Source organism: Chrysochloris asiatica, unplaced genomic scaffold (genome assembly GCF_000296735.1).
Source record: "Chrysochloris asiatica unplaced genomic scaffold, ChrAsi1.0 scaffold00146, whole genome shotgun sequence".
Lineage (NCBI taxonomy): Eukaryota > Metazoa > Chordata > Mammalia > Afrosoricida > Chrysochloridae > Chrysochloris > Chrysochloris asiatica.
Genome location: NW_006408664.1, coordinates 1,516,294 through 1,529,579, shown reverse-complemented (window position 1 = coordinate 1,529,579; position 13,286 = coordinate 1,516,294). Strand labels below are relative to the sequence as shown.

Below are 13,286 nucleotides of genomic sequence, written 5' to 3'. Positions count from 1 at the left end.
AGAATATTGAATATGCAATGGGCTGCCAAAAGAACCAATAGATTCGTTTTGGAAGAAGTGCAGCCAGAGTGCTCCTTAGAGGCCAAGATGGCCAAACTTCGAATCTCATACTTTGGACATATTGTCAGGAGGGACCCGTTGCTGGAGACATAACATGTTTGGTAAGGTGGACAGTTAGAGAATAAGAGGAAGACCCCCAACGAGATGGACTGGCCAAGTGGCAGCATCGATGGACTCAAAAAAGCATGGCAACAGTAGTGAGGTTGGCCCAGGATCGGGCAGTGTTTCGTTCTGCTGTGCATAAGGTCACTATGGGTTGGTACTGACTCGATGGCCCCTAACAACAAATACAACAATTAGGATGAGGACTCTACAGATTTTAAATCACAAAAGCCAGTGTTACTTTTTAAAGTAATTTTAATCAATAGTGCATTAAATGTTGTTGTATAGGAATTACATGATTCATAAAATCTACAGATATAAAAGGGTCCCCATATTTCAAACTTAATCCTTATGTGATACACCTGGTCTACCTTTGTCCCATGTCCCTCTACTCTACTTTGTTTAAAAGAACAGAATGAACAGATCAATGCAAATCTATTAGAGTCACCAAGAAGTCAAAGAAAATAATCTTTTTGCTGGCAGAAAAGAGATGAAGACCAATTAAGGATAATTATAAGGATATATGCAAGGAGCTCTGATAGCATAGTGATTGTGTTGGGCTGCTAACCACATGTCAGCAATTCAAAACTACTATCTGCTCTATGGGAGAAAAAGATGAGGCTTTCTACTCCCATAAAGATTTATAGCCTCAGAAATCCTATACAGGTTTGCTATGGGTCAGAACCGAATCCATGACATACCACCACCACCAACATAAGGATATATGTAGGATTTTTTTATTCTTAAAAATAAGTTTTACTTATCGTTCTTCAAATACTTTCTAAGAAACGAGGCAGATTTTTTTTTATCTAATTCAATCACAGGACATTTACACACAACCAACAAAATGACACAGAGCACACTGAATATGGGCAAATATATTTTATTGTTAAAAGAAACCATTAACAATTTCTTTCCTGAACATGTGTGTAAGTTTCCTGAACATGTGTGTATTTATTTATGGTTATTTTTAACCAATTCATTTGATATAAATCTAATCACTTTCATTATTTAAATTGTTTCTAATACATTCTTTTCATTTAAACACTTATTTCTGAGCCTTTTCCAAGCCAACATGGTGGTATAAATAACAGGTTTCGATTAATTTTCTTTTCAAAAATGTCTTATTAAAAGTAGAGATTCAGAAAGCAAGTATCTCAGAATTTCCTTCCCAAATTACCTAATGAAATGAGTAAAACCTTTTTTTTTTAAAGAAGAAAATGTATAATCAACAGATTAAACAAAAATAAATAAACAAGCTACTTGTTTTAAACCTGACTGCAAAGAAACTGCCAAACATTCTGATAAAATAGAAAGGTACAGCGAGGCGAGGCTCCAATCTCACAAACCACCAGGATCTCTATTGGTAGAAGTGGCAAATTCCTAACAATTTTCACTATTACACTCAAATTTAGATAGATGCACACACAGTGGTTATTCTGGGCCCCCCGTCCCTCCTTATTTTGACTAAAGAGTAATAAAACAGCTGAACACTCTGTCTGCCTTAAGGAAAGGCTCCAGGACAAACACTAAACTGGAGAAATAATCTGAAGCATTACTGGAACAAAAGATATCCAACAATTAGTTGAAAAGACATTCAACAAAAATTAAGAGAGAACAGCACCCCAGAGATTCTAAAAAAGACCTGAGCCTCTGCTGAGCTCTTACCAATGACCCTCCCTACAGCTTTACCATTACCAAAAAACAAACCCACTGACCACAGTACTCCGATTCACAGCAAGCAACCCTGGCGTTCAGAACAGAACTATCCGCATAATGTTTCCAGGGCTGAAAATCTTTATGAAAGGAGACTGCCAAATCTTTTCATTACCAGCTGAACACTTAACCACTGGGCCACAGGGCTCCTTATCATAGCCATGGGTTAAAGGAAAGTTGGTACACATAAAATTGAGATAAGAAAGGAAAACAGACATCCTCTTTTGACCAAAATGTAGTCATCAAGATTGAATTTACCCTCCTGGTGAGGTGCTATAGGATAAGCACTGGACTGCAAATCACAAGATCAGAAGTTCAAATCCGCCAGCTGCTCCTTGCAAACCCTTGAACAGACTCAATGGCACTTAACAGCAATAACACAACAAGAAATAAAGAATCAGACAGTACCTGAAGCAATGATTTAAGACACTGGACATCAAGCAACAAAGAATAGTAATATCTAGAAGAGACAGGAAACAAACGAAATGAGCTCTATGGAGGGGGCGGCAGGCAAAATCTGAGTAAAGAAAATGGAAGTTAGTCTAGAGAGAGCAAGTTATCTAGAATTATCAAGGAAGAGTATCAGAGAAAAAAGTACTGTATGCAGAAAGAACAGAAATCTATAGGTGAACGTCCTTGAGTATTCAGCAGAGTACCAATCAGCGTGTGTAGATGTGTGAGGAAACTGCTCACCATCAGACAATGTTCTCTTAAAGAGAACAGAAGCTGACAATGGAACAACATAGGGTTGGGAATAATGCCTAATGTCATCAGAAAGACAATTTATAAGGGCAATGGGTAAAGTATTCACAAAAAGTGTGCCTGCACGTTATTGATGTTAAGTACCACTGAGTCATTTCTGACTCACAGTGACTCTGTATAGAGATTCCAAAGAGTGGATGGTGGGTTTGAACCACAGATCTTGCTGCTAGCAGTTCAGTATTTATCCTACAGTGCCACACAAAGACTCCTGTGCCTCCATAGTAAAGAATAATTACCCCTTCTATAATTATTCTGTTTTATATTGTGCCTCCATTGTTGTTGTTGTTAAGTGCTACTGAGTCAATTTCAACACATAGCGACCCTATATAGGGTTTCCGAGGAGTGGCTGATAACTTTGAACTGCCAACTTTGTGGTTCAAACTGACCTTAGGGTAAAGTAATTATCCTACAGCGCCACATAACACAGAATAATTATCCCTCAAGACTGCTCTGTACACATAACACATCTTAAAATCAAATTCAAACACACAATATTGGTTCTAGGTAATTTCACTGTATTCCAAAACAAAGTCTCTAAGAGTATTTACAGAATACAAAAACATCTAGTCCCCAACAAGAAATAATTCAAACATTTAATACAAAATTACTAGGTATGCAAAAATTATGACCTATAATGAGGATAAATATTGATCAAAAGTAGCTCAGAACTGACAAAGATGTTAACTATATAAGTTAAAAACATTAAGACAGTCTATTATAGCAGGAATTCATATACAGTAGCACCTGATTTACAACATATTCAAGTTACAAGGAACCACATTACATCCGTGTGTTTCTGGTCCATTTTATTGTTAGCAATATGCACTACTGGTATTATCACCAGTAATTTATACATCTTAGCGTTAGGAGTCCTGATGTAGCACTATAGGATAAGCACTGGACTGACAACCATGAATTGCTCCTAGGAAACCCTATACATGGTTCATTATGACTTGGAAGCAATTTGACGAAACTGTGGTTCAAAGAAGCCCTGAGGTCTACTACTTTATCCTACAACACTACAGCCATTAGATAAAGGCAAATTAAAACAAAGAGATAACATCTTACTACAGTATTAATAGCAAAGTTCAAAAAATACAGAAAACAACAAATGCTGGTGAGGGTATGGAGAAACTGGGACCCTCCTACACTGTTGGTGTGGTGGTAAAATGGAACAACCACTGTGGAAAATGGTATGGCGCTTTTTCAAACAGCTGGAAATAGAAATACCATATGACCCAGCAATGATATGATACCAAATACCATATGATACCAGCAATCCCACTATGTAGTGTGTGTATATATATATCCTCAAGAAATAAGAGCTGTAACACAAATAGATATATGCACTCCCATGTTCATTGAAATACTATTCACAATAACAAAAGATGGAGTCAACCTAATGACCACCAACAAAAGAATGGTTAAACAAGCTTTGGTCCATACACACCCAGAATACTACACAATGCAGAAGAATAAGGAAGAATCTGCAAAACACCTTACAACAAGGATGAACCTGGAGGACATTATGCTGATTGAAATTAGCCTATCACAAAAAGACAAATATTGCATAAGACCACTGTTGTAAGCAGTTAAGAAAGGGTTTTCTAGATAAAATAAACACTCTATGATGTTACCAGAGGTGGCAGAAACATTCATGGGCTGGAAGGCAGACATATGTCAACATTAGTGATGGGTCAAGCAATATACAACAAGAGGAAAATTAAAGGAAAGATGAAGGCAGCAAGAGAAACAGGAAAGAGTGTAAGAGTTAAAGGAAACAGAGGTAAATATTGTTAACTGGTGGTACCTGGAAGGGATTGCAATCTTTGTAATGAAGCAAAGTGTGTGATTTGTTGAATGTAAAACTGATGATCTGCTCTGTAAACCTCACTCAATTCACAATGAAAAGGTTTTTAAAAAAATACTCTCCCTTTCCTTAACTATTCTTTGGGAAATCTGTGAGCCTTCAAAACTAGTCTCAAAAATAAACCAATCCTTGAAAACTTCTCAATCAGGAACCAAATGGTTATAATTCTCATAATCCAGTTGTTGTTGTTGTTAGATGTCATTTAGTCAATTCTGACTCACAGTGTCCCTATGTTCAACAGAACAAACTACTGTCCAGTCCTATGCCATCCTCACAATATTGTTATGTTTGTGCCCATCATTGCAGATACTATGCCAATCTATCATATTAAGGTCTTCCTCTTTTTCACTGACCTTCTACTTTAAACAGCATGACATTCTTCTCCAGAAACTGGTCCCTCCTGATGACATATTCAAAGTAGGTGAGATGAAGTCTTGCTATTCGTCCTTATTAATATTCTGTCTATACTTTTTCCAAAATAGATTTGCCTAACAGTCCATGGTATATTCATTATTTTTCCTGAACACCATAATTCAAAGACAGCAGTTCTTCTCCAGCCTTCCTTATTCATTATCCAACTTTTCCATGCATAAGAGGCTATTACCATGGCCTAGGTCAAAGTCCTCAAAGTGATACCTTTGTTTTCTAATACTTTAAAGAGATCTTTTGCAGCGTACTTACCCAATGCAATATATCCTTTGGTTTCTTGACTATGGTGTTGACTGAAATCACTGACAACTTCAATCTATTCTATCATTTTGTGACTTACTGGTATAGTTGTGAGGACTTTTTTTATGGTGATTTTTAATCCATACTGAAAGGGGTAGTCTTTGATCTTCATCATTAGGCACACCATCTTCTCTTTCAGCAAGAGGTGGCACCGCATGAATGTCGCAAGTTGTCAAGGAGTCTTCCTCCGATCCTAAGTCTGTGTACTTCTTCATACAGCCCAGTTTCTCCGGTTATTTGCTCAGCATATAGAATGAATAAGTGCAGTGAAAGGATACAACCCTGATACACACATTTCCTGATTTAAACACACAAAGTATCCCCTTGTTCTGTTCAAATGACTTTCTACTAGAGTACATACAGGTTCTGCCTAAGCACACTTAACTATTCTAGAACTCCCATTATTGGCAATGTTATTCATAATTTGTTATGATCCACAGTCAAATGCCTTTGCATAGTCAATTAAAACACAAGTCTTTCTGCTATTCTTTGCTTTTAACGAAGATCCATTAAACATCAGCAGTGGTATCTTTCATTCCATGTGCTCTTCTGAATCCAACTTGAAATTCTGACAGTCCCCTGTGGATGTACTACAATATCCGATTTTGAATTATCTTCAGCAAAATTTTACTTGCATATGATATTAACAATAATGTCCACATTCTGTTAGATCATTTTTCTTTGGAACAGGCACGAATATGGGTCTCTTCCAGTTGGTTGGCCAGGTAGCTGTCTTCCAAAATTTTAGGTATCAGTGAACACTTCTAGCATTGCATTCATTTTTCTTGAAACATCTTAATTAGTACTGCGTCAATTCCTGGAGCCTTGTTTTTCACAATTGTCTTCAGTGCAGTGTGGACTTCTTCCCTCCATAGCATCAGTTCTTGATCATACTTTACCTCCTACAGTGGTTGAATGCAGACCAATTCTTTTTGGTACAGTGATTCTGTGTATTTTTTCCATCTTAATTTGATACTTCCTGCATCATTAAATATTCAGTCAGTTGTTGTTGTGAAGTGTCGTCAAGTCGGTTCCGACCCATAGCAACCCTGTATAGGGTTTCCAAGGAACAACTGGTGAGTTTGAACTACTGACCTGGTAGTTCAAACTGACTTTCAGTCCAGTGCATTAACCCACAGTGCCACATCAGGACTCCATGTAGTCAGTAGAATCTTTGAATACTGCAACTCAGGGCTTAAAATATTAGTTTTTCAGTTTAAGAAATACTGTGTACATTCTTCTCTTCTGGATTTCTAACACAAGGATTGCATATTTCAGTATAATATTTTACTTTGTCTTCTCAAGCCACCTTTTGAAATCTTCTGTTCAGCTCTTTTGCTTCATCATTTCTTCCATTCACATTTACTCTACCTTCAAGAGCAAGTTCCAAAGTCTCTTCTAACATTAATCTGGTCTTCTGTTTCTTTCCTGTCTCTTTAAAGAACTCATGCTTGCTTTTACAATGTTCTTGATGTCATCCCACAACTCATCTGGAGTTTGGTCATTAGTGTTCAATGTGTGAAATCCATTCTAGAAATGGTCTTCAAATTTAGATGAGATATACTCACGGTTGTATTTGGCTCTCATAGCCTTCTTTCAGTTTTCTACAACATCAACTTGAACTTGCATATGAGCAATTCATGGTCTGTTCTGCAGTCTGTTCCTGGAATTGTTCTGACTGATGATATCGAACTGATTCACAATCTCATTCCACAGATTTAGTAAATGTAACTCATATATTCCATCTAAGGAGCACTGGTAGTGCAGTGAATTACAAACTATGCTGCTAACTGCAATGTCAGCTGTTGGCATCTACCAGTCACCACGTAAGAGAAAGATGGGGCTCTCTGCTTCAGTAAGTACTCACAGCCTTGGAAACTCTATGAGTCAGAACAATTTGGTGGCACACAATGCCATCACCACATTCCACCTGGAGAGGTCCATATGTATTGTTGCTGTTTTTATGTTATTTAAATTTTTACTTCCAATGAACGGGTTGTTGGTCTTAGAAAAGTCTACCATGTGATTTCCAGCATCACTTGCTCTATCACTATGATCTATCATGTACATCATATTTTCCTTCCGTGTTTCAAACTTTTAGTTCCACTCACCAATAATTATTAATGCATCTTGACCACAAGTTTGATCAATTTCAAACTGCATAAATTGGTAAAAATCTCTGATTTCTCCATCCTTAGCATTAACAGTTGATACATAAATTTAAATAAATCATATTAACTGATTTTCCTTGTAAGCATATGAATATTACACCCTATCACTGACAGCAATGTACTTCAGGACAGATCTTGAAATAGTTATTTTGACAATAAATGTGATGCTGTTCCTCTTCAATTTGTGACTCCCAACATAATTGTTGTTAAGTGCTGTCTAGTCAGCTCCAACTCATATTGACCCTGTATGAGTGGCTGGTGAGTTTGAAGCGCGTGACTGTCCTGATTCAAAAAGGCCAATACCGGTCCATTTCAGCTCTCTAATGCCAGGATATGATCTTCAAAGTGATCCATTTCATTTTTCATGAGTTCCAACTTTCCTAGTGGATGGTTCAAACTACCAGCTGCTCCTTGGAAATCCTATACAGGGTCGTTACAAGTCTGAACCAACTCGATAGCACTTAGCAACAACTTGAAGTTTCTGCTTTACTTGAAGGTCTCCTATATTATTACCAATTACCCCTACACTAACCCAAGTAAAATGTCTCCAGAGTATGACCTTCTCCTCACCCCTGGCAGTAATAGCTGTACTCCTAGCATAGCAACTTGAACATGATACTAGTTTAATTACAAACTATCTTAAACCTTGGCAAGTGCTGTTACTAACAATCTTCTTCTGTTTTATTTTTTCAATTACAATGCTAAAACACTATCATCTAAATAAAATAGCAAAATGCTAATGAAGGCTATGCGGTTGAGTCAAAAATTATCTGCACTCTGGTTATATTAAAACACCCATCTGCGTCCACATGAAATGATTCTGTTGAATAGATGAGTGACGGTGGATTATGTGGCAAATCAGTCATGGATCTGCCTACAGAGTAATCCATGACAGACTTAGATTTCAAAAAGTTTGTGAAAGATGAGAAACAAAATAACTCACAAATGAGCATAAACAGAGCATTTGGACATCTGTAAACAAGATTCAGACCAATACTCGAAGGAAGGTAAAAGTTTTCTTTTAAAAAAAATCATTACTGGTTACAAGACATGGATTCATCACTATGAGCCTGAGAGTAAACGGCAGAATATACAGAATGGAAACATCCTCAATCTCAGACCAAGAAAAAGTTCAAAAGTCAACTAGTAGCTGACTTATGAATATTTATAGTTTCCTGAGATTCTCAAGGGCCAGTATTGGAACACTATCAGAAAAAGGTTCAACAATCAACAGTGCTCAATAACAATAAGATGCTCACTGAAGGACTGAAGCCTAAATTTTGGATTAAATGCAGAGGACTGCTATCCAAGGGTATTGTGATCTTGCATGATAATGCACTTCCATACACCTCTGCCCACACTGTTGACACTCAGCAAAAACTCTTTCATTCTGAAATGTTAACACATCGTCCCTGATCTTGCTCCATCAGACTGTCACTTGTTTGTTCCCCTGAAAGCAGCCCTTAGAGAGCAAAGATTCACTTTTGTTGAGGAAGTGAAGACAGTGGTACATTTGTGTCTCGCAGCTCCACCTAAAATATTTTTTAATAAAATAATGTAAAAGTTTGTTGGCAGATGGAGAAAGTATATTGAAAGGGAGATTATATCAAAAATGATGTATTTGTCTTTACTAAAAGTCAATTAAAATAAATTCTATTACCAGAGTGTGGATAATTTTTTATTCACGCTCCTAAAATGCTCCTGCTGTTCGCATGAACTCATTAGCAGAGCTGCCACAAATGTCTAAGCAAAGTCGAGGGGTGCCATTCACAACAACAGTGAGGAGAAGCCAATCTTTCCAAACTTACACAGTGACCCTGCCAGCAACAGGGGTGAGGGGTAAGGTGAGCATGCGTGTGCATGTGCTTAGAAAATATTAAACATATTATCATAAAAATGAAAATTTACTAACAATCCCAACGCGTACACAGGATAGGTCATTCTTTGTCAGCCCTATGTAACTACTCATTGTCAAACTCTATTGCTACTCAAGCTCCACCCAACTTTACCACCTTTTTTCTCTCCTTTCCAGTCTTTAGTATCTAGTTCATTGCTATTCTCACTTCCAATGATCTTCATCTCCCCACCTCAGCCACTCACTTTCTCTAGGGCACATCCCAAACTTCTCAACACCCAAACTACAAGTCAGATATGACTACCTCAAACATCCCATGCCCCAATCACTGTCTCAAATCTTCTAGTTTGCATGCTGTAATATTTCACTAGTAAGAATATTAAACACACAGGATAGGCAAAAAAGCACTGAGGACACTTGGAAAGTAGTATTCCCTCTATACTGAACAAGTATAGATGCATTTTGATGCATGTGATCTTTCTTAAAGTAATTCTATGTGGTGCTATAAGATAAACACTGTACTGCAAACCACAGCCTTAATACCCACCAGCTGCTCCTCAGAAACCCTATACAGGGTTACAATGAGTCAGAAACAAATTAACAACACTTAACAACCACCACCACTGGTATGGCACTTCAGGATAAGCACTGGACTGCTAACCACAAGGTCAACAGTTCAAACATACTAGTTGCTCCTCAGAAACCCTATAAAGGGTCTCCAAGAGTTGGAACTGACTGCATGGCACTTACCAACAATAATCACTGAGTGTTTAAATGAATATTTCATAAGCTTCTCCCCAATGCTTTACTATCCATTGATACAATTCCTCACAGATGGAAATTTCCTCTTTATTAAAACAAGAACCACTGTCCCACATATTCCAAAATTTACTGGCCAGATATAATTCAATCATGCTTTATTATTTTTTTTTTTTTTTAAAAGGCTCAATGTTGATAAAAATGAAGAAAGTCTGAAGAACCTAAGCAGTATCCCTGTGGAAAGTAAACTGTAAGAAGCTGTAAGAAAGATTTAGAGACCCCTTTTATTCCCAAAGGAATCATGCTGATGCAGTGGTTAAGACCTCAGCAGTCATCTAAAAGGTCAGCAGTTCAAAACCAACAGCCACTTAACAGAAAAAAGACGGAGCAGTCAAGTTCTGTAATGATTTACAGCCATAGAAACCTTATTGAGCAGTTCTATTCTTTCCCAGATGATACTTACTTTATTTTTCTTGATCATAGCTTATAAGTTTATTTGATGAAAAAACTTTCCATCCAGAGTACCATTCCAGACTACTTGTGCACACATAAACAAGAGATTAAAGACAATGAACATAAACAGAATGAAAGGAAACAGAATAAAATGACTCAGGTTTGATATGGTCACATGAGAGAGGAAGAAATTCTCATCTGAAAATGTCAGTGTAGTACATGTAGGGGGTTGGGGTGGGAGGTGGAATGTGAAAAAGAGCTGTACCACTGGACTTCATCAAAGTCATTTCAGCATCCGCATTCCACAGGGTTGTCCACCAGAGGTCCACACAGAGTTCTGTGTGTCTTCCCCTTCTATCTTCCCGAGTCACACCATGGAAAGTAGACTTGAGACATACATCCTCCAAGAACAGCTCTTGCCTCTGCCACAGGTTTCTTTTTGATCCTTCATTTTGACGTTTGACACAATCACGTTTTCACACCTGAATTCTGAGTGTTCTTTGAAAAAGCAGGCTACAATCCAGAGAGAAGGTTGTGGTGTTTGATCTTCATCAATAAGTCTTTTAAGTCCTCTTGGCTTTCACCAAGCAAGGTTGTATCATCTGCATATCACAGGTTGTTAATGGGCCTTCCTCCAATCCTGATGCCACCCTTTTCTTCGTATAATCCAGCTTCTCAGTTTACTTTTTCTGCATACAGATTGAATAGGTATGGGGGAAAAAATACAACCCTGGCACACACCTTTCCTAATTTTAGGCCCGTCAGTGTTCCCTTGTTCCGTTTGAATGACTGCCTCTTTGTCTATGTACAGGTACCTCATGAGCACAAATAAATGATCCAGAATACTCATTCTTCACAGTGTTCCACAGAAAAGGTCAGAAAAAGCAAAGGTATATTTTTCAAAATATGTGACACACAAAAATATCTCATAAACCAGTGATGATGAAAAAAAAAAGAGAAAAATGTAGTCTTTGAAAAAAAGAGAAAAATGTAATCAAGCAATTCATAGAAAAAATATACAACTCGTAAAGAAGTAAAAAAAACTAACCTTCAATAACTATTTACACAAATGCAAGGAAAACAAATTATTTACTATGTGTCAGACACTTTCATCTGTACTTTACAAATTATCACAATCAAATTATCAATCATCACAATTGCACCAACAACAAAGTACTACTGTTAACAAAGTACTATTATTCACTACAAATGAGGAAACTGAGTAAAGTATAAAAGGTACCACAAGCTAATAAGTGCTGGAGCCAGTGAAACACCCTACACAGTCTGATCCCAGAGACCAATGTTTCCCACATCGAATTAGAAATGTTAAATTAAAAAAAAGACTAGCAGTGTTTAAAACAATGTGCAGAATCTATACTCATGGTTTGTTCTAGATTTCTAGAAAGGTAATGATAATGAAAATGTCTCTGAACGCAGCACAAAGACCATGTTTATCATCACCTGCTACCATCCCCTTCTTGGGGAAACTATTCTCCAATTCCAAGTTTAAGAGGTACTGCTACCAATGAGTTTCGGAACCCCACTGTCATCTCCCCAGAGTCTTCCCTGGGATGAACAAGCAGGGGCTTCAAAAATTTTGTGGAAACATAAAATTGAAAGATAAAGAAACTTTTCCATAAACTTTTAGAAATGTCCTCATATATGATCACAGCACTAATTTTCATTCAAGGCAGAAGTACATAAAAGAGTTATCTAGAATCTTGATGGGAATGGAAGAGGCCTCAACTCAGTTAAAAATCCAGACACACTAGCTACTATTACTAATATAAATGTGTTCTACTGCTCAGACATACTGGAGCAGACAAAAGATTGAACTCCCTGACACAGAGAAATGTCCAGAGAGATCTTCAGGTGATTTTTACCTACTTCTTTGAAATGTTGTATTATTACCTGAACTTTATTTACAAATAATGAATATATTTAGCATTCGAGAAGGAGAGAAAAGAAAAAAGTTCAAAATTCATAATAAAGTCATTTTATAATTCTATAAATGCAGATCTTCTAGAAGGGGAAAATTCTTAATCATTTAAAATTTAATGTATAAGTGTCACTTTTAAAGGTACAACTTGCTTTTAAGAAGGATTATCAGTCTGTTTAGCTAAAAAGCAAAGGAATCTGTGATATGTAGTACCATAGAATTAAAATTAAACTGATAAGATAGTCCAGACAAATGAGTCTTCTTCAGTAAGAATTATTTTTTCAATAACCAAAAAAACAAGTGATTAAAGATTTAATATCTTATTCATTTACCCTCATATGGGGTGACAAGCACCAATACAAAATTAATTTAACTCCCTTTCTACAGCTTTAACAACTTTCTTGATAAAGAAAACATCTCAAACTATATGTTTAGGTTCAAAGATTAAGCTTCCAGACCCCTATTATTAGGGATATTAATTCAATATAAGTATAGGTAAGAAGGAGTCCTGGTATGGCGCTGTGGGTTAATGAATCAGACTACAAAATTGTTTTGAACTGCAAGGTCAGCAGTTTAAGCTCACCAGCGGCTCCTTGGAAACCCTGTACAGGGTAGTGATGGGTCAGAAACGATTTTAACAGCACTTACCAACAATAACAACAACATAGGTAAGAAGGGTCCTAGTGTGACACTATACGATAATTACTGGACTGCTGATCACAAGGCTGGCAGTTCAAACCTAACAGCCACTTCTATAAACCCTGTTTAAAGTCAATATTAGTTGTAACCAACTCTACAGCACATAACAATAACAAGAAGAAATAAATCAAATTTCACATTCCAGTAAAAAACTGGATTCATGTCTAAATT

The 13,286-nt window shown here is 36.9% G+C and overlaps 1 protein-coding gene across 1 annotated transcript in view; it reads right to left on the bottom strand.

Moving 5' to 3' along the window:
* The window catches only part of RNGTT (RNA guanylyltransferase and 5'-phosphatase), a 385,215-nt gene that overhangs the window by 230,004 nt on the left and 141,925 nt on the right, over positions 1-13,286 (bottom strand). Inside the window, exon 9 of the mRNA XM_006870664.1 lies at positions 2,287-2,338. Coding sequence (XP_006870726.1) covers positions 2,287-2,338 — 52 coding nt within the window. The remainder of the gene's footprint in view (positions 1-2,286; positions 2,339-13,286) is intronic.